Here is a 27041-nt window from a genome sequence, read left to right on the forward strand (position 1 = left end):
GTTTTTCAAGCTTTACCTGAAGTAATAAATTTCATCATCTACCACTTTAGCAGAGAGTGAAAACCTCTTCAGTCCCTTGAACTTCTTCATTTGCTTGTCACTCTCGTTGTAGCGGCTCTCACAAAGCAGAACATCATTTTCCGGTATTTCAGTTGGCCTGCAGGAGAGGTAGTCCTTGAATGACAACACAGCACACTTTCCTGAAAGAGCAAATTGGAGGGAAGTCAGAGCATTTTGTGGTCATAGCTAGCAATTATTTTAAATTTTTACTATTTTTAAATTAATACAATCACCTGATTCAAAAATCAGAAGATTTAAAGGGTATACACAAGCATAGGATAAACATAAAGGTTAATGGAACAGAATTGAAAGTAAAGAAATAAACTGAGGAGACTTCTGCCAAAATGGAGGCGTAGGTGGAAATACTGTGCCTTCTCCCACAACCAAGTTTGAATACAACAAAGGTTTAGTAAACAAAGACACAGCCAAAGGACAGAAAATTGAACTATACGGAAGTCCGACAACAACGAACCTTTCAACCAGGACCAGTAAGAAGGGCGGAGCCAACAGCAGAGCAGGGTCGGGTAGGAAAGATCCCCCGACCCAGGCGACCCAGGTGACCTAAGCGACCCAGGCGTGCAGGCAGCTGGGGTAGCATCGCGGACCCAGTGAGGGTGCGGGGGCAGGCTGAGCGAGCGCAGATAAACCAGCAAAGGAGTGAGGAGTGAGACGGACTGTGAGGCCGCAGCAGCAGAAGGAGGCAGAGGAGACCGCCATAAATTCCCTTTGGCCCCGCCCCCACATACAGCCTCACAACCCAGAGACTGAGTTGCCCCGCCCTGGTGAACACCTAGGGCTCTGCTCCTCATACGTAACAGGCATGAACAGCCCAAAATATGGCTCTAGAAGAACTCAAAGCCCCAGAGCCGATAACTCTAAGCAACCGAGAAATAGCGAACCTCTCAGATGCACAGTTCAAAACACTGGTGATTAGGATGCTCACAGAACTGGTTGATTATAGTCACAAACTAGAGGAACATATGAAGGCTAAACTAATTGAAATGAAGGGAAATGCCCAGGAAACCAACAGTGATGGAAAGGAAACTGGGACTCAAATCAATGGAGTGGACCAGAAGGAAGAACGAAACATCCGACCAGAAAGGAATGAAGAAATGAGAATTCAAAAAAATGAGGAGAGGCTTAGGAACCTCCAGGACATCTTTAAATGTTCCAACATCTGAATTATAGGGGTACCAGAAGGGGAAGAGGAACAGCCACGAGTGGAAAACTTATTTGAACAAATAATAAAGGAGAACTTCCCCAGTCTGGCAAAGGAAATAGACTTCCAGGAAATCCAGGAAGCTCAGAGAGTGCCAAAGAAGTTGGACCCAAGAAGGAACACACCAAGGCACATCATCATTATATTAGCCAAGATTAAAATGAAGGAGAGAATCCTAGAAGCAAGAGATAAGAGGACAGTCACCTACATCAGACTGTCAGCTGATTTCTCAAAAGAGACCTTACAGGCAAGAAGGGGCTGGAAAAAAGTATTCCAAGTCAGGAAATCCAAAGACCTACAGCCAAGATTGCTTTATCCAGCAAAGCTTTCATTTAGAATGGAAGGACAGATAAAGTGCTTCTCAGATAATGGCAAGTTCAAGGAGTTCATCATTACCAAGCCCTTGTTATATGAAACGCTAAAGGGACTTATCTAAGAAAAAGATGAAAAATATGAACAGTGAAAGGACAGCAAACTCACAGTTATTAACAACCACACCTAAAAAAAAGCAAACTAAGAGGACAGGTAGATCCGGAGCAGAACCATAGAAATGGAGATCACATGGAGGGTTAGCAACAGGGGAGTGGGAGGAGGAGAAGGGGGTAGAAGGTACAGAAAATAGCATAGACAGTAGGTAGAAAATAGATAGGGGGAGGGCAAGAATAGTATGGGAAATATAGAATCTAAAGAACTTGAGACACATGGTCATAAACTAAAGGGGGAGAATGGTGGGGGAGGGGTGTGCAGGGTGGAGGGGAATGAAGGGGGGGAATAGAACAACTGTAATAGTATAATCAATAAAATATATTAAAAAATAAAATGAAACGTCTACTAAAAATTTAAAAAAAAAGAAATAAACTGATATGATGGTGTTTTCATGGGCAATTGATCAACAACAGTACCGAGAAATTCAACGAGGAAAGAATAGATAGTGCCAGGACAACTGGACCTCACAAGCAAAAGAAATGAGTTGGAAACCTACCTCACACCATATATAAAAGTTAACTCAAAATAGATCAAAGATCTAAATGTAAAAGCTACAACTATTAAACTCTTAAAAGAAAACACAGACGTAAATCTTTGTGACCTTTTATTAGGCAACGGTTTCACAGATGCGACATTAAAATCACAAGCAACCAAGTAAGGATAAACTGGACTTTATCAAAATTAAAAACTTTTGTGCTTCAAAAGAAACTATCAAGAAAGTGAAAAGACAACACATAGAATAAAATATTTGCAAATCATTATCTCTGGTAATAGTCTAGTACCAAGAATATATAAAGAACTCCTACAACTCAACAATAATAAGACAAATAATCTAATTAAAAAACAGGCAAAGAATCTGAATAGACATTTCTCCAAAGAAGATAACCAAACGGCCAATAAGCACATAAAAAGATGCTCAACATCATTCATTGTAAAGGAAATTCAAATAAAAAACACAGTGAGATACTACTTCAAACCCGTTAGAATGGCTATTACATTAAAAAGAAAAAGAAAAAGAAAAATAGTAAGGGTTGGCAAAGATGTGGAGTAGTTGGAACACTGGTAGGAATGTAAAATAGTACAGCTGCTGTGGAAAAGTTTGGCAATTTCTCAAAAAGTTAAACACAGTTGTTACATAATTCAGCAATTCTACTTCTAGATAAATACCCAAATGAACTGAAAGCAGGGACTTATATAGACACATTTACACCAACCTCCACAGCAGCATTATTCGCAATGACCAAGAGATAGAAATCACCCATATGTCCATCAACAGATGAATACGTTAACTAAACATTATATATACATGCAATGTAATATAATCGGCCTTAAAAAGGAATAAAATTCTGATACATACTATACCATAAATTAACCTTGGGAATGTTATGCTAAGCGAAATAAGCCAGATACAAAAGGACAACTATTTCATGATTCCAGTTACATGAGGTAGCTGGAATAGGCAAAATTCACAGAGACAGAAAGTAGAACACATATTATTACCAGGGGTTGGGAAAAGGAGAAATGGGTAGTCTTTGCTTAATGGGTTCAGAGTTTCTATTTGGGATGATGATGAATTCTAGAAATGGATAGTGATGATGGTTGCACACTACTGTCAATGGACTTAATGTCACTGAATTGTACACTAAAAAATAGCTAATGTTGTGTTTATGTTATGTGCATTTTATTACAATAAAAAACTTACAAGTGGCAGCATATTGTTTATATTATTTTGCACCTAATTTGGTTGCCAAATATATATCTTGAGGACTACTGGTATTAATACACTATAGTTCCAACTAGTTCCCTACTGATGAATATTTAGGTTGTTTCCAAATTTTTGCTTTCCCACTGTAGCAAAACAATGCTAATCTAAATAATTTAAGATATATATTAACCTGTACATGGGTGAATACATGTGATGAGGTGTACATTTCTAAAAGCACAAAAGCTGGGTCAAAGGGTATTTATTCCTTTTTAATTCTTATAGTCATTACCAAATTACCTCCCATAGCATAAACCCAACACAAAGTGGGTGAATGTTGTTTTTGTTAACTAGTAACAGAAATCTGACTCCTTGACAATTTGATAAGTAAGTTTTTTAAAAGATTTTAATTATTTTTTATTTTTGTCTTATTATTTTTAATATATTTTATTGATTATACTATTAAAATTGTCCCATTTTTCTCTCCTTTATTCCCCTCCACCCTGTAACCACCCCCAGATTTACTTATTTTTTAGACAAAGGGGAAGGGAGGCATAAAGGGAGGGAGAAAAATATCCACATGAGAGAAACACATCTGTTGGCTGCCTCTCACACATGCCCCGACAGAACCTGCAACCCAGCCATGTGCCCTGACCAGGAATTGAACCAGCAACCTTTTGCTTCATAGGATGATGCTCAATCAATTGAGCCACACTGGCCAAGACTAATTGTTTTGTAAGAGCTCTTCACATACAAGGGAAATCTGGTATTTGTCTATAAAATACACTGCAAATATTTTCCCAAAGACAAAAGGCTGTCATTCATCTTTGCTTTTGCCAGTTTGGGTTATACAAACATTTTAACTTTTATGTAATTGAATTTATAAGTCTTGTAGGGGTTCTGGGTTTTAGGTCAAAGGTTATCAAAATTTCTTTCCCATTATTTCTTTGATATCTTTGCTGCTTCATTTTATGTTCATTTAAACCTGTGATTCATCTCAGTATATTTTAAAGTTGATGGAAGGAATGGACACAATTTTATTTTTTCCAAATGGCAATTTTTTCTATCTTTTCCCACTTATCTGGGATGCCACCTTTATTGTAAATTAAATTATACCTGAGTCTACTGCTAAACTTCCCATTCTCTTCAAATAATCTGTTTACCCATATACCATATAAATAATTTTAATTATTACGGTATTATAATGTTTTATAACCTTTTCTGGTAAGGATAGGACTGCCCTCAATTCATTATGCTTTTCAGAATTTTCTTTTTATTTTCTTATCCTCACTCAAGGGTATGCCCATTGACTTTAGAGAGGGGAAGGAAGAGAGAGTAGGGGGCAGTGAGAGAAACACTGAGGTGAGAGAAATATCAGTTGGGTGACTCTCACATCCTGAAAAGGACCGAGCCCGCAACCTATGATTATTTTTATTTTATTTTTTTGATATGATCTAAAAAATCAGTTTACTTAATCCCAACTTGATCACAAGAAAATTCCCATTGGTTTATCTATTGGGATTACATTAAAGATTAGTTTACAGAGAATGAATATCTCTATGATGTTGAGACTTCTTAGTTAAGCACGCGGCATGCTTTTCAATTTGTTCAGGTGATCCCATTTAAAGGCATTAAAAGTAGCATTTTAAAACATTCTTTATACAGATATAACACAGATACTGTTAAAATTTATCTCAAGGTATTATACTTATTATTGAATCTTTTGAGGAAATTGATCTATTATTACTTTTATACTCAACCATTTTATTTCTTTTACTGTGAATTCATGGCTTCATAATTCATTCCTTTATATTTTCATCGACTTAATTTCTGTGCTGGCCAATGTGGCTCAGTTGGTTGGCGCGCCCTCCCATAGACTGAAGGATCAGAGGTTTGATTCCCAGTCAGAGTTCATGCATAGGTTGCAGGTTCAGTCCTGGTTAGGCTGTGTGTGAAAGGAAACCAATTGATGTTTTTCTCTCACATCAATGTTTCTCTCACCCCACCTCTCCTTCTCTCTCTTCCTTCCCCTTTCTAAAATCAATGGGCATGCCCTTGAGTGAAGATAAAAAAATAAATAATTTACTTATTTTAGAATTCTCTTTCTTACTTCTAACTGCACAAGCTAGTACCTCCAGAACAATGCTAATAAGAGTGATAAGGATATCCCTAGTTCTTGACCCTTAATAGGAGTGTTCACAACTAACACTTTAGGCAAAACTTGTAAAACATGTAAAAAACAGGTCAAAAACAAGCTTAAAATTGCTAGTTACTATCACTGCCTTGGCCTATAGAATACTTTACTAACATAATCCAAAGGCTTTTCAGTTCAGAGAAGGAAGGGTTACTATTTTCTATTACTTCACGGAAGGAAAAATAAAGATTTAGAAAGATCAAAATTCTCTCAGCTAAAGAGTAAAAATGACTGGTGGACTCAGATAGATGTGGTGTCTCTGCCCTGACAGGCCCTCAAAAGACAAAGAAAGGTAATAGTTTAGAAAGCATCATTTAATAAAGCATAAAAAATTATAAACACCTGCTGGATTCTGACTAAAACTGCAATGAATCTATAGATAAATTTGAGGAGAACTGACATTTTCATAGTAAGTTTTCCAGCTATAAACATGATGGATCATTTCATTTTTAGGTATTCTTAAATTTCTCTCAATAATTTTCTTACAGCTGTCTGTGTGTAGGAGTCTTATACATCTTTTTAAAGACTTATAACTAGGTATTTAATGTAAATGACATATATTTTTTTAAGATTTTATTTATTTATCTTTAGAGGGGAAGGGAAGGAGAGAGGGAGAGAAATATAAATGTATGGTTGCCTCTTATGCGTCCCTGCTGGGAACTGGCCTGCAACCCAGGCATGTGCCCTGACTGGGAATCGAACCTCGATCGTGTGGTTCGCAGGCCCACGCTCAAGCCACTAAGCTACGCCAGCCATGGCAAATGGCATACTTTTAAATTTTAATTTTCTAATTACTCACTGATGGTAAATAGAAATACAGATTATTTTGACATTTTCATGGATTAATTCTAATAGTTTATCTGAATGTTTCTTGGATCTTCTATATACCTAAAATGTCTTTGCAAAAATTAATTTTATTTTTCCTAATATTTAAATTTTTTTCTCCATAGCAGTTCTTCAGTTAACAGAGCACTGAAAAAATATACTATGAAGAAAGCAGAATCTGCAAATAAATTAGAAGTTGTTATGTTTCAGGAGCCCAACTTCCTGGAAATTTTATCATCAAAATGCCTAAAGGTAGAAGCACTGTGCTAGGTGTGCCCATGTTCGTTCCCAAAGGAAACTTCTCTCTGGCCGTTTGATTACCATTTAAGTTACTGAAGACAACTCTATAAACAGAACTAAAAAAGAGCATATGTAGAATAGGTAAAAAAAAAAAAAAAACCAGAACACTCTCCTAAAGTGAAGCAGACCCACCAAGTCTATATCATAGATGAAAACAATTATACCTTCCCTAATTATCTTTAAAGCTTTTGTTTCAGAGACAAAAATGAGATTTATGTTCAGCAGTGTATAGTTAACACAGCAAAATATAAGTCCTCTAAAGTTTAAACACTTTATCATTTTCTACAGAAATTTAAAAAAATCTGTTTCTTTGCATTTAAAAGTCAAAATAAAATGTGCCAAACATCTTTCCCTTCCTTGGGAAGTGGATATTGAAATCCAAAAATTGGGATGAAATCCCATTTTGTAATTACTAGATACATTTTTGGGGGTTTACCTCAAGATGAAGTAACCATACATCTCGCTGTATGCCTCTTGTCCTGACTAGTTTTATTGGCACCTACTTTCACACTCAAAACTGTCCAATTACAGTATAGAAGTGAGAAGACCTAGTTTTTAGTTCTGGCCCATTTCTTAAAGAGTAACATCACCTTTCTGAATATATTAGCACTTTTGTAGTGTCATGGTGAGAAAGAAGTCCTGGATATAAAACAAATTTACAAGTTATAGAATGCAACACATTCTAATAGGTATCTACAAAAAAGAAATTACTCTAAGTGATGTAAGTGAAAATTGTGGAGTAGGAAGATCCAAGGGACATCCCATCACAGAAATGCTGAGAAAAGCTAGTGGAAACTATAGAATCAACATTATCAAAACTCTGGCCCTGGCTGGTGTAGCTCAGTGGATTGAGCGCAGGCCCATGAACCACACGATCATGGTTCGATTCCCAGTCAGGGCACATGCCTAGGCTGCAGGCCAATTCCCAGCAGGGGACGAAAGAGAGGCAACCATACATTGATATTTCTCTCCCTCTCTCCTTCCTTTCTCCTCTAAAAGATAAATAAATAAAATCTAAAAAAGCCCCAAAAACCAAAAAACAAAAAAACCTCTGGAAAACAGCCAAAAATTTACAGCAACCAAATGAATGTTTAATTAAGAAAAAAAGTGAATGACACCCAGCAGGAGAGCTTTGTGGCATATTAACCACCAGCCCCACACCCGCACCCCAGTCCCTTCTGGCTCAGTGGCAAGCTGAGTTGCTGAAGATGGCAGCTGCGTTCGTAGTGTTTCTGGTGGTGGAAGGAGCACAACAGTCCTTGTTCTCAAAGAATTATGGTTTTAAGTTTTGACTTTTGGGGTGGGTTCCTAAAGAATTAACACAGAAGGCTTGCCTTCATTTCACCAGACGTAGAATTCTCTCCTTTTTGGAATTCCAAAATGCAGAGAAGTGACTTTGGTACTTTTGTTGAAAGCATTTAAAGCAAATGAACCAGCTCCTATAAGCTGTGGCAAAAGATTTCAGTTGGGGCAAACAGCAGACATGCTGAAAGCCTGGGAAGAAAAAGCTGAGGAGTGAGTTTTGAAAAGCTTCCATAATATTCCTGGGAATCTAGAAAGCCGTGCTCATGTCGCAGTCAGGGTGCATGCTTAGAAAAGACCTGAGAAGGCCCTAAACTCCTGACTTGGCTGATTGTCAAGCCCCATGGAAGCAGGAAGTTAAGGCAAAGGCAGAGTGTAAACTCCTCCACTGAGTGTTGAAGGTGTGCTGCAACACAGACACAGTATCCAGTTGCAAAGACAGGGAATGTTTAGGTTTTTTGTTTGTTTGTATTTTTTTTATCCAAACATTTAAGAAAATCTCTGTTAAATCACTAGCTGGCCGCTAAGCGAGCAGAGCAAGGACTTTAGTCATGGCTGATGTGGCTCTGTGGATTGAGCATCAGCCTAGCAGCAAACTGAAAGGCTGCTGGTCTGATTCCTGGTCAGGGCACATCCCTGGGCTGTGGGCCAGGTCCTCAGATGGGGGCAAGAAAGAGGCAACCAGCTGATGTTTCTCTCCCTTTCTTTCTTCTTCCTTCCCCTCTCTCTAAAAAATAAATATACATGCAATCTTAAAAAAATAGTTTTGAGACTTCCAGCCAAGTTGGAGGCATAGGCGGAAACACTGTGCCCCCTCCCACAACTAAATTTAAAGTCAGTGAAGTTTTAGAAACAAAAATGCAGCCAAAACAGTGAAAACTGAACTGTATGGAAGTCCGACAACAACGAACTGCTCAGCCAGACTGGTAAGAGGGGCAGAGTCAGCAGCAGAGTGGGGTCGGGCTGAAAAGATCAGTCCGACCGACCCAGGAGCCTAGGCAGAGGCAGTTGGTGGATCCCAGGTGTGGGTGGCGACGGGTGGACCCAGTGAGGGCACAGGGAGGCTGGCTGACTGTGGTCACACATGCACATGTAGATAAACCAAGCGAAGGAGCAAACAGTGAGACAGACCCTGAAGGCTAGGGCCCCAGCGATGGGAATTAGAGCCTGAAAGCACCAACTGGAAAGACTTTCTCAGGATCAAGGGGCTGGGAGAGGCTCCCAGGCTCACAAGTTCATTGGAGAGACCCACAGGGTGCTGGAGAGTACACGGGCCCCCACACCCAGGAACCAGCACCAGAGGGCCCCAATTTGCTACGGGAAGCCGCAGAGGGAACAGAAATCTGAGGCAGAGCAGAGCAAAGCGCCATTTTTTCCCCTCTCTGACCCCACCCCCACATACAGTGTCACAACCCAGCGACTGGGTCACCCCACCCTGGTGAACACCTAAGGCCAAACAGACCAAAACATTATGGCTCAAGAAGAAGAAGAGCTCAAAGCCCTCGAGACAATGCAACCAAGAGATAGCCAACCTATCAGATGCACAGTTCAAAACACTGGTGATCAGGATGCTCACAGGACTGGTTGATTTTAGTCACAAATTAGATGAACAAATGAAGGCTACAATTAAGTGAAATGAAGAGAAATGCACAGGAAACCAATACTGATGGGAAGGGAACAAATAGTGATGGGAAGGAAACTGAAACTAAACTCAAGGGAGTGGACCAGAAGGAAGAAAGAAACAACCAAACAGAAAAGAATGAAGAAACAAGAATTCAAAAAAAATGAGGAAAGGCTTAGGAACCTCCAGGACATCTTTAAACGTTTCAACATCCGGATTATAGGGGTACCAGAAGGGGGAAAGAAACAGCCACGAGTGGAACACTTATTTGAACAAATAGTAAAGGAGAACTTCCCCAGTCTGGCAAAGGAAATAGACTTCCAGGAAATCCAGGAAGCTCAGAGAGTGCCAAAGAAGTTGGACCCAAGAAGGAACACACCAAGGCACATCATCATTACATTAGCCAAGATTAAAATGAAGGAGAGAATCCTAGAAGCAGCAAGAGATAAGGGGACAGTCACCTACAAAGGAGTTCCCATCAGACTGTCAGCTGATTTCTCAAAAGAGACCTTGCAGGCAAGAAGGGGCTGTAAAAAAGTATTCCAAGTCAGGAAATCCAAAGACCTACAGCCAAGATTGCTTTATCCAGCAAAGCTTTCATTTAGAATGGAAGGGTAGATAAAGTGCTTCTCAGATAATGGCAAGTTCAAGGAGTTCATCATCACCAAGCCCTTATTATATGAAATGTTAAAGGGACTTATCTAAGAAAAAGAAGATAAAAAATAGGAACAGTGAAAGGACAGCAAACTCACAGTTATTAACAACCACACCTAAAACAAAAGCAAACTAAGAGGACAGCTAGATCAGGAGCAGAACCATAGAAATGGAGATCACATGGAGGGTTAGCAACAGGGGAGTGGGAGGAGGAGAAGAGGGGAGAAGGTACAGAGAATAAGTAGCATAGATGGTAGGTAGAAAATAGATGGGGGGGAGTGCAAGAATAGTATGGGAAATATAGAGTCTAAAGAACTTGTGACACATGGACATAAACTAAAGGGAGGGAATGGTGGGAGAGGGTATACAGGGTGGAGAGGAATGAAGGGGGGGAAATGGGACAACTGTAATGGCATAATCAATAAAACATAAAAAAAACAAAACAAAACAGACACTTTACAGGCCAGAGGAGTAGCAGGAAATATCAAAGTGATGAAAAGCAAGGATCTACATTAGCCAAGATTAAAATGAAGAATACTCTACTCCGCAAAGCTGTAATTTAGAATAGAAGGACATACGAAGAACTTCCCAGACAAGAAAAAGTTAAAGGAGTTGATCCCCATTAAACCAGTGTGACATAAATGTTTAAGAGTTTTCTTTAAGAAGAAGAAAAATATAAACAATAAAACAGCAATAAATATGTATCTATCAACAATTGAATCTAAAAGACAAAATACATGAACAAGCAGAACAGAAACAGATAAAGAGAACATTTTAATGGTTGCCAGATGGTAGGGGGGTTGGGGAATAAGTAAAAAAGATGAAGGGATTAAGATGTATGAATTGGTAGTTACAAAATAGCCATGGGGATGTAAAGTATACCATAGGGAATACAGTCAATAATATTCTAATAACTATGTACGGTGTCCGATGGCTACGAGATTTATTGGGGATAATCACTTAGTAAGTTATATAATGTCTGATCCCTGGGATGCACACCTGAAACTAATATAATATTATATATCAACTCTAATTGAAAAATAAAAAATAAAAATAAAGTAGAAGCAATATAAATCTATGTAAATGGGCACACAACCTATAAAGAGGTAATTCCTGACAACACAAAGTAGGAGAAATGGAGCTGTAGAGAAGACTGTAGAGAAGTCTGTATATTAATGAAGCTAAATTAGTATTAATTCAAACTAGATTGTCATAAATTTAAGATGTAATCTCCAGATTAGCCACTAAGAAAAAAACTGAAAAGCACTAAGTGATATGGTTGCTCTAACCAAAGAAGGCTTCAGTCTCATCTTTGGTATGCTCCCTTTGAGTCCAGGCTGAGTTCACAACAGGGAGTAAGGCTCTAGGACACTGCTTTAACATGAATCACGTTACAAGGGAGATATTCTCTGCGGCAGAAACTCAAGGTTTTAATTTCACTAGCCTTTACTCCCTCTCTGTAGGGTGGGAGGAAGAAAATGTGTTGAACTATCAGGCCATTCAGACATTTTTACCACATCTAAGTCTGAAAAAATTCACAGCACCGAAAACAATCTAAGCTGAAAATGATGGTAGTGTATGATATATACATCTATATCTGAGAAGCAGAATGTGACTATAATACCAAGGAAGATGGAACAGAAACCAAACTTGAGTCCTTTACATTTCTGCAAGTGAGACAGTAACATTACTAGGGCTAAGAGTCTAATAGAGACTGTAAAAGTCTTTTAACTGCTCTTCTTACAGCGTATTCTCCAAATTGTAGCCATAGTGATTCCTCTAATGCATACGTGGTATCACATCACCTCTCTGCTCAGACCCTCACAGGGCTTCCTATCTTCTCCAAACTCAATTTCTGCACTGTCTACAGGACCTACCATGACTGGGTGCTTAACTACCTCAGAAGGCTCATTACCTCCCACACGCCCCTGCCTTGCTCCAGCTACCCAGCTTGCTTACTGTGTCTTGAACATGCCCAGATACTCTTCCTTAAAGTCTTTGTATTTGGTGTTTATTGTGCCTAAATGGAGTGAAATCTCAGATATTCAAAAGGTTTTCTTCCTCACACCCTTTAGGGCTCTATTCACATGTCATCTATCAGAGACTTTTGGTGGCTGTACACTACCTAAAACAAGATCTTCTCTCAACATTAATCTCTATCCTCCTTCCTCTGCTTTATTCTCATTCATAGCCTAATTACTACCTGATGTTCTATATATTTCACTTTAATTTACTGACTCCCCAACCTCTACCCCATTGTAAGTCTCTAAAAGAGTAGAGACTTTAGTTTATTGCTGCATACCTAGCATCTACAATAGCGCCTAGCCCAGAAGTATTTAATCAACTGTTGTGGAATGAATGTGATTAAATGAAATGGCATAAATACCTACCCAGAATACATGTCATGGGACAGGTTTCTTCTAGATTACTTAGAAACACTTCTTTTTTGTAGAACATTTTTGTAGGCTCATGTTCTGTCTCTTCTGGGTGAATGAAGATGGGACCATAAAAATATGCAGCTCCATCTCGGACCCATACCTTTTCAATTCTTAGGAGGGAAAAAAGAGAGAAATTCTATTAAAATAACATTTTAATGAGCTTCATTCTTGAAGGATTAATCTAACAAAAATTCCGTTAACCAAAAACTTAATATGCAGAGGAATTTCAATTTCAACTTTGGTTGTTTTGATAAAACAATTCCTTAATTTTTTTCTTCCTTTAAGCACATGAGACTTGGAAAAAGAGAAATGAACATTTGGCTATTCATTTGAGGGAAAAATTATTTTAACATAATATATATTATACACTTTACTTATTCATGATGTTTATTCCTTATCTTCCTACTTGTACAAACACCCATGGGACTAAGATATTTGCCTCTTTTATTTACTATGCATCCTTAGACTCTGACAAATGGGAGGTATTATAATAAATGATTAGTGAATGCTGAAACAAATACAAGGAAACTGACTCAGAGGTAAATCATTTGCAAATAATTTGAAACTAGCAGGGCTGGGACTTAAACCAAGATCTCTTGTAACCAACTACTCTTCCTAAGCACTGCCCAGACTCCTTTACTGTTGTTTTATGTCATCCAGCCATACTTCTATCCATTTATTTGTTCATTCAAGTATCCGAGCCCTTACTATATTTCAGGTACTATGTTTGAAATAAGGGATACAAAGGAGAGCAAAAAGAGAGGGTCTCTACTCTTAGGCATTTGCAGTCCAGTACAGAACCTGAGAATATTTTAATGTGATATGTGCTCCAAGGAGAAGAAAATACATGGTGTTCTAAGACTGTGTAACAGGGGGACCTAACCCAGCCTGGAGGGATGGAAGGTTTCCCCTTAGGGATGTACCATTTCAAATTTAAGCTAAAGAAGTTTACCATATGAAGTGGGCAGGGAGACTTCAGGGTTGAGAGTTCAGTAAATGGTAGAAGAAAAGAAAGATTTCATGAAGGAATATAGAGAAGGAAGTATCGCTAGAGGCAAAAGCAGGGGAAGTGCAGTGTGAGAGAAAGCTGGATAAGTTACCTGGGGAGAGACATTTGTCTTAATCCTAAAGAGGGATGAATTTTTAAAAAGATATTATTTATTTATTTTTAAGAGAGGGGAAGGGAGGGGAAGGAGAGAGAGAGAGAGAGAGAGAGAACCATCAATGTGTGGTTGCCTCTCATGTGTCCCCTACTGGGGACCTAGCCTGCAACCCATACAGTGGGAATCGAATTGGCAACCCTTTGGTTCGTAGGCCAACGCTCAATCCACTGAGGTACACAAGCCAAGGAGGGATGAATTTTTTTTTTACTGGCTCCACATCTCTCAGAACCAACTTTATCCCCACTACTTCAATAACACTCACCTGCCTACACGAGGACGCACAAGGCCATGGGACTTAATGAAGACACAGTCACCAACCTTCAGCCACATGTCATTGTAACGGAGCTGCTCAAAGTAGTGGCAACCTGGTTCCCCATTGGACATTTCCACAGGGACATCTTCCTTCTCCTGTTGTAAAGGAAGCTGGTTGAGGGTACACAGTTGACAAGGAGTAGACAGGAAAAGTAAGAAAGAAAAACAGACTTTCCTTCATATTAACTTAGGAGAAAAAAAATAACAATAGAAGCTTTGATGAAGAAAAACCAAAAGATTAGGCTACTGAAATCTAACCGAGCCTTATCAAATATTATATCTTTTATTTTTATTATACTTTTCAGTATCATTTATCCCACTTATACCCTATGCTCCCTGTAATTATGCTGCTGTCCATGTCCGTGAGTCCTTTTCCCTTTTTGCTAAATCCTTTCACCCAGTAACTAACCCCCACCCCAGAGCTGTCATCAGCCTGTTCTCTGAGTTTGTCTTTATTTGCTTGTTAGTTCGGTTTGTTCATTAGATTCCATATAAAAAATAAAATCATATGGTATTTGTATCTATTTTAAATTTCTAGTTAATTTTCATAAAATGTTATTTTAGGATGCCTTTCCCCCTCTTCCTCCTCCCTCTACTCCCATAGCCTTTAGCAAAAAAACACTGGAGAAGACTTAGCATTCTGAAGCAGCCTCATTCACACACTATCATAGAGTATAAGGAGCAAATTCTACACAAGTTCCCTCTTCACCACATTCACCGAGCTCTCAATTTCTTAACATTAACAATAAATATATTTAAACTTTTAAAAATCATTTTGGTTTATTCCAAAATAGAAAGGAATAGTATAATCTATGTGACCTAAGCACACATATTGTGTTGTTTTTTTAAAAATATTTTTATTTATTTATCTTTAGAGGGGAAGGGAAGGAGAGAGGGAGAGAAATATCAATGTAGGGTTGCCTCCGCCGAGAACACACAATGTATCGTGTGTCCCTGCTGGGAACTCACCTGCAACCCAGGCGTGTGCCCTGACTGGGAATCGAACCTCGATCCTCTGGTTCGCAGGCCCGTGCTCAATCCACTGAGCTACACCAGCCAGGGCCACATATTGTGTTTTGAATAAATTACAGGGTCTGTCATCTACTGACTACTGTGACAAATTATTTAACCTCTTATGCCTTAGTGTCCTCATCAGACAGTGTTTCTAGGAAGCTTAAATGACAAAATCCATGTGGGTACACTGAAGAATGCCTAATCTGTGTAAAGTACAAACATTCATTATTGTTGTTTTACAGTCTTGGAAACAAAATAGAGAAAGTTTGGACTAATGGAAATAAAAAAAATCATTTACTGAGAATCCAGCAAATAATGAACACAGTGTGCTAGATGTTTGAAAAGCTCAGGAAACTCTAGAACTACAAAATATTCTACTGTATCTCCCTGTCTCTCTGAGAAAACTTAAAACTTCAAAAAAAGAGAAAATCTTTTTTAGAATGACCAAATAACCTGATGTTTTGATCTTAAAGACTTGAAATATGATATTAAAATAGTTTTTTGGGGGGAAATCCTTAAAAATGAAAGAGGTGCCATATAAATGCTAGTGAAGGGGCACTTGAAGGAATGGAAGCTATACAAAAAGTAACCCCTGAGATTAAGAATACCGTTTTCTGGTCAATTAATCTACAACAAAAGAGGCCAAGAATAAATACAATGGGGAAAAAAGTCTCTTCAATAAATGTGCTGGAAAAAGTGGACAGCTACAAGTAAAAAATAAAACTGGACCACTTTTATATACCATACACAAAAATAAACTGGAAATGGATTAAAGACTGAAATGTAAGACTTGAAACCATAAAACTTCTAGAAGTAAACTCTTTTAATGTTCTTAGCAATATTTTTTTATGTGTCTCCTTGGGCAAGGGGCAATGAAAGCAAATATAAACAAATGGGACTACATTAAAGCAAAAAGGTTTTACGCAGCAAAGGAAACCACAAAACAAAAAGGCAACCTACTGAATGGGAGAAGATATTTGCAAGTGATATGGTAAGTTAATACCCAAAATTTATAAAGAACTCATATAACTCAACATAAAAACAAATAAACAATCCAAATAAAAAATGGGCAGAGGCCCTGGTCAGTGTGACTCAGTTGGTTGGAGTGTCATCCCATACACAGAAAGGCTGTGGGTTCAATTCCAGTTCAGGGCACATACCCAGGTTGCAGGTTCAAGTCCCTGGTCAGGGAGCCCACAGGAGGCAACCAATTGATATTACTCTCTTGCTCTCTTTCTCTCTCCCCTTCCTCTCTATTATCAGGTGAAAATTTTAAAAAGGGGGAGGGGGCAGAGGACCCGAACAGACATCTCTCCAAAGAAATATAGATGGCCAACAGACACACAAAAAGATGCTCAACTATCAAAACCACAATGAGATATCACCTCGCACCTGTTAGAATGGCTATCAAAAAGACAACAAATAACAAGTATGAGCAAGGACTTGGAGAAGAAGAAACCCTTGTGCACTGTTAGTAGGGCTGTACATTGGTGCAGCTGCTATGGAAAACAGTACTTAGGTTTCTCTAAAACTTGAAAATATCACACAATCTAACAATTCTCCACTTCGGGGTATTTGTCCAAAGAAAAACACTAATATGAAAGAAACACATACCCCTGTGTTCACTGAGGCATTATTTACAATGGCTAAGATACAAACGTGACCTAGGTATCCACCCCATACGTGAATGAAGATCACACACACACACACACACACACACACACACACACACACGAATACTACTGAGCCATAAGAAAAGAAATCTTGTCATTTGCAACAACATGGATAGACCTAGAGAGTATTATGCTAAGTTAAATAAGTCAGACAGGGAAAAATGCACCACATGATTTCACTTACATGTGTAATCTAACAGACTAATAAACATAGAGGACAAACTGATAGTTGCCAGAGGGGTTGCAAGAAGAGATGAGGGGATTAAGAGGTACAAACTTCCAGTTGTAAAATAAACAAGCCATGGGATGTAATGTACAGCACAGAAAATACAGACAACAGTATTATAGTAACTTTGTACAGTAACAAGTTATGTAAGTGCTGAATCACTATATTGGCCACTTTAAACCAATACAATATTGTATATAAACTATAGTTAAAAGAATTCCTGTTCTGGCTGGTGTAGCTCAGTGGATTGAGTGCAGGCCTGCGAACCACCCGATCGCGGTTTAATTCCCAGTCAGGGCACATGCCTGGGCTGCAGGACAGTTCCCAGCAGAGGACTCACGAGAGGCAACAATACACTGATATTTCCTTCTCTCCTTCCCTTCCCCTCTAAAGATAAATAAATTTTTTAAAAATCTTAAAAAAAGAGTTGCTTTATTTTAAAAAAAAAGAATTCCTTTTTACTTTAGGAATGGGTTGTTTTCTAAAGTTAATCTTTAAAAAGGTTTCTAGAATGATTTGTCTTGGCCATCCAATATCAAAATAATGAGACAAAACAGTAACTCATACAGAGAGGACCCTGGGGACTTAGGAATTCTAATAATAAAAATAACAAATCTAAGTTAATTTCACATTAGCTTCCCCTGATATTTCTTCTTCTTTTAAAATTAGTGTCTCTATGATTCTCACATATATTGGTAAAATGTAAGAAGTATCAAGTATTAGCACATGAAAATAGACATTTTTCCTAAAACACTAAGAATTCAATTTTTTCCAGTTTTTACATTATCAATTTTAAAACTTTGTCTTTCTTGATTATATATTTGTTGGAAATAATTTAAACATTAGCACATGTGAAACTTAGAAAAGTCTTTTGTGATCTGAGATAGCACTATATATAAACATACATTTTTGTTTTCTGGAGTAATGAACAATGTCTCATGCTGCAATCTGTTAGTAATACCTTTCCTCACTAACTTGAAAATTTTTCAGTCTTACTACAGTAGACCTACTTTATTCCTGTCATCGGCTATAGTCTGCATTATATAGACGTACAACAACTGAATTCCTATTCATGGGCACTATTGGGTTTATTCCTATTCACTGGGCACCATGGGTTTGGCCTAGGGCTTTTGCTTTTACAACTAGACTAATGTCACTCCCTGTAGAGAATCCTTTGGCATACCTATGAGTACTACGTGGGAGCACATTCCCTGTCAACAAACTGCAGGGTCAAAAGCAATGTCATCAAAGAAGATGAGAGTGTATTACCCCACACCAGACTTCATGTCTTTAGAATTGTTGTCAATCTCTGTTAGGCATTTTGAAAACTAATAGATTAACACATTTTGTTATGTGTTTTGGCTGCTTTCCTTCTAAAAGTGATCTACTTGGTCCTCTGCCCATTGGTTTAGTGTTATTTTTTACTTAGACTCTGAAGAAATCTTCGTACATTAGAAACAGAAGTCCTTAGACTGTTTTATTATGCTAATTGATATATTCAATTATAAATCAACAGAATGATAACTTTTTTCCTTACATAGCTCCTGGGTTTCATATCACAGCATAGAAAGAACCCATTCTAAAGCTCGTAAATGAATAAAAATTATAGGTAAATACAGTAAATATACTTATGTCAGAAACTAGTACTCTTTCTTTTTAGTTAGTAGCTTCTTTCTTATGTTTATATGTTATTTATTTTGGATATGAAGAGCGCATGTAGTCCCGCCCCCCCTTTTCTTTTCCAAATGGCTACCAGCTTTTCTACTATTATCTGATTCCATCCACTCCTGGTGGTTTAAAATACTACCTTTATATTCCAGATTTAATTGTGAAAAGCTTATTTCTTTCACTGACCAGTCCTGAGCTAGGATCTCAATTTTTTTTAAAAGATTTTTAAATTTATTTTTTGACAGAGAGGAAGGGAAGGAGGGAGGGAGAGAAATATCAATGTATGGTTGCACCTCATGTGTCCCCTGGCCCGCAACCAAGGCATGTGCCCTGACTGGGAATCGAACCGCAATTGTGTGGTTTGCAGGCCCACGCTCAATCCACTGAACTACACCAGCCAGGGCGGATCTCAATTTTTTAAGTGTAGTTTCATAAAATGTAACATCTGTCACTGCAAAGCACACATTTTTTTAATGACATATACAGAGGAGCAAGAGTTCAGATGCTGTCAAGCTTTTAGACTATTTTCTTTTATTCTTCTGGTGACTGTCACATACATATTTATTCTTTCATAAGGTTAGAATAATTTTATCCATTCCAAAAATAATTTATCAAGTCTTTTATGTCCTTTAGTAGACTGATGGTTTTCATTTCTCCTTTAAAAGGCTTATGAATTATGTTTATATAAGAAAGCTATTGATTTATATATAGGTGTTCTCCCCATTATCTGCAAAAAAAAATCTTGCCTCTGTCAATATTTTCACTACTTTTGTTGTTTGAACGACATTGCTATGTTCAGAAAAATATAGGTAATAGTACAGCAAGCTCCTTACTCATGTATATTCCTTGACTGAGCAAAAAGGAAAAAGGACTCATGGGCATGGACAACAGTGTGGTGATTGTAGGGGACCGGGGGATGTAAGGGGACTAAAGGGGACAACTTAAATATAATAAAAAATCAGTTTGGGGAAATATGCATCTAAAAAGTTAAACACGTAATGTACTTCATCAAATAATTTCTCTTTTAATCTATTACTATAATAAATTTAGTGAGTTGTCCTAATTTTGAAAAATCCTTACTTTCTGAGAATAAACTCTTCTTGGTCATGTACTTAACTAATTTGATTTCACTTGTAAAAACATTTTTCTCCCCAAGTTTTTTTTCCCCATCAATATTTGTGAGACTGAACTGTAGCTTTTTATTTTGTTAGGCTTTGGAGTCAAGATTATTCTGGCTTTATAAAACAAACTTAAGTTTTCTTTGTTCTCCATGCTCTGAAATAATTTAAGCACTATAATTATAGGTCCTTAAAGGGTTAAAAGAATCCACCTATGAAATTATCTTGTCTGAGTGCTCTTTGGGGTTAGCTCTTTGATACTTAAAAATATTTCTTTGTGTTGTTGTCCACTTATGTGTTATATCTCTTCTTGATTCTACTTTAATAATTTATATTATCTTACAAAATTATTCATTTTATTCAAGCTTTCAAATTTATTAACAAAAACACAGAAGTCTTTAATTTCTTACACATTTTAAATGTCTGAGCTTAATTTCCTTCTTTTTTCTGTATTAGAATGGTTGGTAGTTTATTTCATTGGACTTGTCGGAGGGTTAGCACTTGGATTTACTTTTAAATTCTACTGTTCTGTTGTCTAAGTAATAATTTCTTTTTATTTCATAATTTTTAAAAAAGATTTTATTTACTTATTTTTAGAAAGAGCTGAAGGGAGGGAGAAACATTGATGTGCGAGAGAAACATTGATGGGTTGCCTCGAATATGACCCGCACCAGGGGCCTCCCCTGCAACCCAGGCATGTGCCCTGACCAGGAATGAAACCAGCAATCTTTCAGTTTGCAGAACGATGCCCAACCCACTGAGCCTCACCAGTTAAGACCAAGTATTAACTTTTGCTCTCCTTTATAGTTCCCTTCTTTCTGTTTGACTAAGGTTTTATACTATTTATTTTGAAATGTAAAATTCTTTTGTGTGGCTACTATCTACATACCTTTTCCAAGTTAAAATTGTCTTCAGTTCGACTGTCTTCTGAGTTGTCCGTGTTCTTGTCATCATCCCCTTTATCCGCATTTGCAAATACAGAGGCCACTCGGACCACTGGCAAGGGTACAGCCCGAGGGACAAACCTAACCGAACTGATGGGCATGGTCCAGAGTTTAATTTTCTTAAAAGATTTGGTTTTGGCAGAATACCGTGATTCACAGACAAAAACATCTTCATCTCGAAAGTTTTCTGGACATAATTTAAAGTATTCCTGGGGGATATAATGATAACATTAATTAGGTGCATTTTCTGAAAATCAATGAAAAGGAAAACTCCAAAAATAAACACCAACCAAATAAAAGTTAAACTGTTTAGACTTTCTAACAGTTAACAACAAATGGTAAATGGCTAGAGATCTAGCAGTATTTCCCTGATTCAGAATGACTGACTTTATTAAATACATACCATTTAACTTATTTAACCTAACAACTGCCCTTTTGAAAATATATTAGTATTTCATATAGCTATAATGTTCCTTAAAGCTACAGGGCTCCTATGCTTACATCTGATAGATATACAAAAGTACAACTTATTACCTGAAAACCACACTAGCAAGTTATAATGATCTTTCAGAAAATGTCATCCTTAAAAATTACTCTGGAAATATAAAAAAATTAAGCTGACTGCATATAGCTATATCATACGCAGCAAATGGTCTTTCACCCTCATGTTCCAAGTTTATTTCTTCCTAAATCTTTATATACGGCTTTAAAACATATTTTTTCCAAACAGTTTAAAACAGAGCTCCCAATTTGGTAAATATTTTTTTTGTGTGTTTATAAATTTTATTCCCATGGAATAATTTATATTTGGGACTAATGAGTTGCTTACCTTGACAAACATGACCACACATTTTCCTAGAATTTTACTAACAGGAACTTTGTTGTAATAGTCACTCTTAAAAACTTCTTTTTCTAGAAATTTTCGTGTAGCCAAATGGAATGTTTCATTTGGCCGATAAAACCAACAGCCATATAACCATTTTTCCCCTCAAAAATAAAGAAAGAGAAAGAGAGTTACCATTAACAGAAATCACATATTCTTTGTAAAAGAAGCAAATCCACCCATTTTGCCATGGCCTGAACCTACCAATGTGCTTTTTAGGCTATGTTCCTTAAAATAATCATCTTAGAAGAAATAATACTTTAAAATAATGAATTGTAATAGGCCTAATAAAATGCTACTTTTCATCTCATATTTAAAGCTAATACACAGAATGAGGAAGGTGATTAGACCTGCTCTAGTTTGCTGGAGTCGGGAATGACAGTATTGCACATGATGAACAGCTGAAAGAACTGCACTGCCTGGATCACACTTCTGCCTGCTTTAGGCTGCATTAATTTCTATTCATTGTTCATGTCTCAAGTTAAAGGAAATTGTTGTAGTAAACCTTTTTTTTTGTTTGTTTTAAAGATTTTATTTATGTATTTTTACAGAGAGGGGAAGGGAGAGAGAAAGAGAGGGAGAGAAACATCAATGTGTGGTTGCCTCTCCCAGGCCCCTCCACTGGGGACCTGGCCTGCAACCAAGGCATGTGCTCTGACTAGGAATTGAACCAGTGACCCTTTGGTTCATAGGCCGGTACTCACTGAGCCACACTAGCCAGGGCCAGGAAGCTTTTTGAAATAAAATTCTAAGCCAGGGTAAATGTCTCCCTATAATAATCTTTTATTTGTGATTTTTATTGGAGTAGTTTTGCCAGGGACAAAACATGAGTCTTGCTCTTCTGACTCTCTGCTACCTACAGAGTTTGGCTTATGGTGTGTGTTTAATAAATATTGAATGAATAAATAACTAGACTTCAAGAAGTCACATTTCTTTTGACTAAACTGTGCCATTTCTCCATAGTGCTAGATCCTATGTTTTTCATATAGTGGGTGCTTAATTATATTTTGTATATTGTAGAACAATTATTGTTAAAAGATGTAAAATGTATGAATTCTAAGTTTCTTTCCTGAGGACCAAGGAATAAAACAGTCATATCTCACAAATCTGCCCTTCAATTTAACATGAACTTACCAGCGGAATCTTCCCACAGTCTCTCAATACAGACTATATGAGGTTGTAGATTGGCTTCTGCGGGCTCTACATAGACATAATCTCCAACATGGTACATGCTGTTCTTAAAGCTGCAGTCCTGGCTGTATGTGCGATTTAAGCCTGAGAGGCCTGCAGCACCTGAGGAATCTTCACTCTTTTCAGCCTCTTAGGTAAAAAGACAAAGAGGTTCTCATTAAAGGAATGTTGGAATCATATGGAGGATTCAAACAATATATACTAATACATTTAATTTTTTTCTAGACACTTAAAGGCAGGATTAAAAACAAATAGTGTAATATCCACATTCCCAGTAACCTCTACTGGAAGCTGTCTCTTACAACTAACTGTCATTAATTTAAATAAATACATTAAATAAAGAATCTACAAAATAAAAATTATAATAGTAATATATGTTCAATATAGTCACTCTGGATAATAAAGAAAAGTGTGAAGACTAGGTCACTTATAAACCACGTAATCCTAGAGATAACCTCATATGCACTTTATCTTCATCTTAATGTCTCTGAAAATTTTCCCTAATAGTTATTACATGGATATGACACAATTAATGGACTCTTAAGAACTGAGGAAATAGCCCTGGCTGGCGTAGCTCAGTGGATTGAGCGCGGGCCTGTGAACCACATGATCGTGGTTCGATTCCCAGTCAGGGCACATGCCTGGGTTGCGGGCCAGTTCCCAGCAGGGGACTCACGAGAGGCAACCATACATTGATCCTTCTCTCCTTCTCTCCTTCCCTTCCCCTCTAAAGATAAATAAATAAAATTAAAAAAAAAAAAGAACTGAGGAAATATGATATATATTACATAATATATAGTAAACTATATACATATACACTTAATATATCATGAACATTTTCCCTGAGAATAAAAGCTCTGCTCACATCTTTGGCTACTTCCTTAGGATAATTTTTCATAAATGGAACAGTTGGAAGTAAGCATTTTAAATGTTTTTTTTAAAATGTATATTACAAATTGACCCCTAGAAGTCTATACTGATTTAAGCCTCTCACAGTTTTGTTGAAAGGGGTAGTTTCTCCATTTCCTCACTAACATCGGTATACCAGATCCTTATACTTTTATTAAAGCTTTCAATTTTGGAGGGGAAAAAAGCTATCTAATCAACTGAATCCCTATGACATATGCAGCATATTTACAAGGTTCTTTAAATTTTTATGCCAGTAGGAACACTGTTAACTGAGCTGAAAGGGAACAGAGAGAGTACAAAATGAAAGAGGGTGATTAAACTTTCCCAAATTCTAAAGCAGGAAAACAGGCTGATAAAACAGCTCAGCTGTAAACACATGCAATCTTTAAAGAAAAAGGATTATTCAGATTGCAGAGTACTGAGCTACAGAAGACTATTTTCCAGGCCTTGAAACCTAATGAAGTCCGCCTGGCTGGATTTTAAAATTGCTTGCAATTGATCACTTTTTCCCTTCCATTTTTCTCTTTTTAAAAAAATATATTTTATTGATTATGCTATTACAGCTGTCCCATTTCCCCCTTCACTCCCCTCCACCCTGCACACCCCTTCCCATCCACATTTCCCCCCTCTAGTTCATGTCCATGTGTCTTAAGTTCTTTAGCTTCTACATTTCCTATACTATTCTTGCCCTCCTGCTGTCTATTTTCTACCTACCATCTACGCTTATTCTCTGTACCTTTCCCTGCCCCTCTCTCCCTCCCCTGTTAATAACTCTCCATGTGATCTCCATTTCTGTGATTCTGTCCCTATTCTAGTTGATTGCTTAGTTTGTTTTTGTTTTAGGTGTGGGTGTTAATAATTGTGAATCTGCTGTCATTTCATTGTACATATTTTTTATCTTATTTTTCTTGGATAAATCCATTCAACATTTCATATAATAAGGGTTTGGTGATGATGAACTCCTTTAACTTGACCTTATCTGAGAAGTACGTTATCTGTCTTGCACTCTAAATAAAAACTTTGCTGGATAAGCAATCTTGGATATAGGTCCTTGCCTTTCATGACTCAGAATACTTCTTTCCAGCCCCTTCTTGCCTGCAAGGTCTCTTCTGAGAAATCAGCTGACAGTCTTATGGGAACTCCTTTGTAGGTAAACTGCCTTCTTTCCTCTTGCTGCTTCTAAGATTCTCTCCTTATTTTTCATCTTGGGTAATGTAATTATGATGTGTCTTGGTACATCATAAGTGTTCCCCCTTGGGTCCAACTTCTTTGGGACTCTCTGAGCTTCCAGGACTTCCTGGAAGTCTATTTCCTTTGCCAGATTGGGGAAGTTCTCCTTCATTATGTTTTCAAATAAGTTTTCAATTTGTTGCTCTTCCTCTTCTCCTTCTGGCACCTCTATAATTCAGATGTTGGAACATTTAAAGATGTCCTGGAGGTTCCTAAGTCTCTCCTAATTTTTCTGAAGTCTTGTTTCTTCATTCTTTTCTGATTGGATGTTTCTTTCTTTCTTCTGGTCCGCACCGTTCATTTGAGTCCCAGCTTACTTCCCTTTACTGTTGATTCCCTGTATATTTTCCTTTATTTCACTTTTCATAGCCTTCACTTTTTCCTCTATTTTGTGCCCATACTCAACCAATTCTGTGAGCATTCTGATTACTAGTGTTTTGAACTGTGCATCTGATAGGCTGGCTACCCCTTCATTGCTTAGTTATATTTTTTCTGGAGCTTTGATCTATTCTTTCGTTTGGGCCATTTTTTTTGTCTTGACGCACCTCTTTCATAGTGAGGGGCGGAACCTTAGGTATTCACCAGGGCGGGGTAATCTGGTAGCTGGGTTGTGATGCTGTACGTGGGGAAGGGGTCCAAGAGGGAACAATGGCACTCACTCTGCTCTCTGCCGAATTTGTCACTTCCCCCGCTCCCCCCAAGCAAATTGGGCCCTTCTGGTGCTGAGTCCCAGGTGGGTGGGTTTGTGTATGTTCTAGGACCCTGTGGGTCTCTCCAACAAACTTCCCTGTGAGGTTGGAAGTTTCTGCTCCCCCTTTGTCTTGCCTGGTTTATCTATGCATGAATGTGGGACCACCTGGTCTGTCATCTGCAGCCTTTCGTGCTCCGCTCCACAATCTGCCACCTCGATGGGTCCAATGGGTCCATCAGCTGCCCCCCTTGCCCCGCATCCTCTCTGCCCAGGCTGCCGAACTTTGCCCTAGCTGCCTGACCCTGTCCCTCCTACCAGTTTGGATGAATGTACCTTCTTGGTTGTTGGATTTCCATACAGTTCCATTTTCTGTCAGTTCTGGTTGTTTCTTTAGTTTTAAATTGTTGTCATGTTTCTTTTGCTTGTGGGAGGAGGCACAGTGTGTCTACCTTCGCCTCCATCTTGGGTGGAAGTCCCCCAGTTCTCTTTTTGAATGGGGATGTCTCTCTTAGCCTATGCATATTCCATCACTATATTGTAGGAGCAGAGAACTTGTTTTTTTTTGTTGTTTGTTTCTTAGGTCCACAAATAGAGAGGAATTGTATCCCAGGATGGATCACACTCAGAGCCTTACATACATAATGCAAATAATGAGATTTGGGACTTTTGAGCTGATATTTAGATGAAATTTGGGTATCTGGTAATCTTACTATAACAAATATCTAAGAAATATAGAAGTGACTCTGGAATTGGGTAGTAAGCAGAGACTGAAAGAATTATGAGAAGCATGATAAATTTAGCCTAGAATGCCTTAAACAGGCTGTTGATAGAGAAATGGACACCAACAACTTTGCAGTTGAAGGCTCAGAAGTAAGAAAGGGAAAATGTTATTAGAAAGTGGAAGAAAGGGGATCCCTTATTATATGTATAGTGGCTGAAAACTTAGCACAACTGTGTCCTGCAGTTATTTGGATTCTGGGACACCTGGGCCAATCTTTCAGTTATCTTTTTTTTCTTTATTTCCATCTGTTGTTGTTCTACTTCTTCAGAGACTTCTTCAACTTTATCTTCTAATCTTTCTGTTTCCTTTTTGCTATAATTGAAAACATTTTCCCCCTCAACCTTTTATTTTATTTAAGTGTATTTTATTGATTATGCTATAACCGTTGTGTCATTTTTTTTCTCCCCTTGATCCCGCTCCACCCTTCACCCATCCCC

At 37.8% G+C, this 27041-nt stretch overlaps 1 protein-coding gene across 23 annotated transcripts in view; it reads right to left on the reverse strand.

Moving 5' to 3' along the window:
• PBRM1 (polybromo 1) overlaps window positions 1-27041 on the reverse strand; it is a 124914-nt gene that overhangs the window by 16415 nt on the left and 81458 nt on the right. For 14 of the 23 annotated variants that reach the window (XM_037055731.1, XM_037055730.1, XM_037055733.1 and 11 more), the window contains 6 exons: window positions 22937-23122; window positions 21749-21906; window positions 20865-21128; window positions 14227-14387; window positions 12754-12911; window positions 17-200 (listed from right to left, as the gene is read on the reverse strand). In XM_037055731.1, the coding sequence (XP_036911626.1) occupies window positions 17-200; window positions 12754-12911; window positions 14227-14387; window positions 20865-21128; window positions 21749-21906; window positions 22937-23122 (1111 nt within the window). The remainder of the gene's footprint in view (window positions 1-16; window positions 201-12753; window positions 12912-14226; window positions 14388-20864; window positions 21129-21748; window positions 21907-22936; window positions 23123-27041) is intronic. The other 9 variants (XM_037055737.1, XM_037055751.1, XM_037055740.1 and 6 more) reach the window with 1 other exon arrangement.

This window comes from Sturnira hondurensis, unplaced genomic scaffold (genome assembly GCF_014824575.4).
Source record: "Sturnira hondurensis isolate 20B ecotype Veracruz unplaced genomic scaffold, ASM1482457v3 Scaffold0008723, whole genome shotgun sequence".
Taxonomy (NCBI): Eukaryota; Metazoa; Chordata; class Mammalia; order Chiroptera; family Phyllostomidae; genus Sturnira; species Sturnira hondurensis.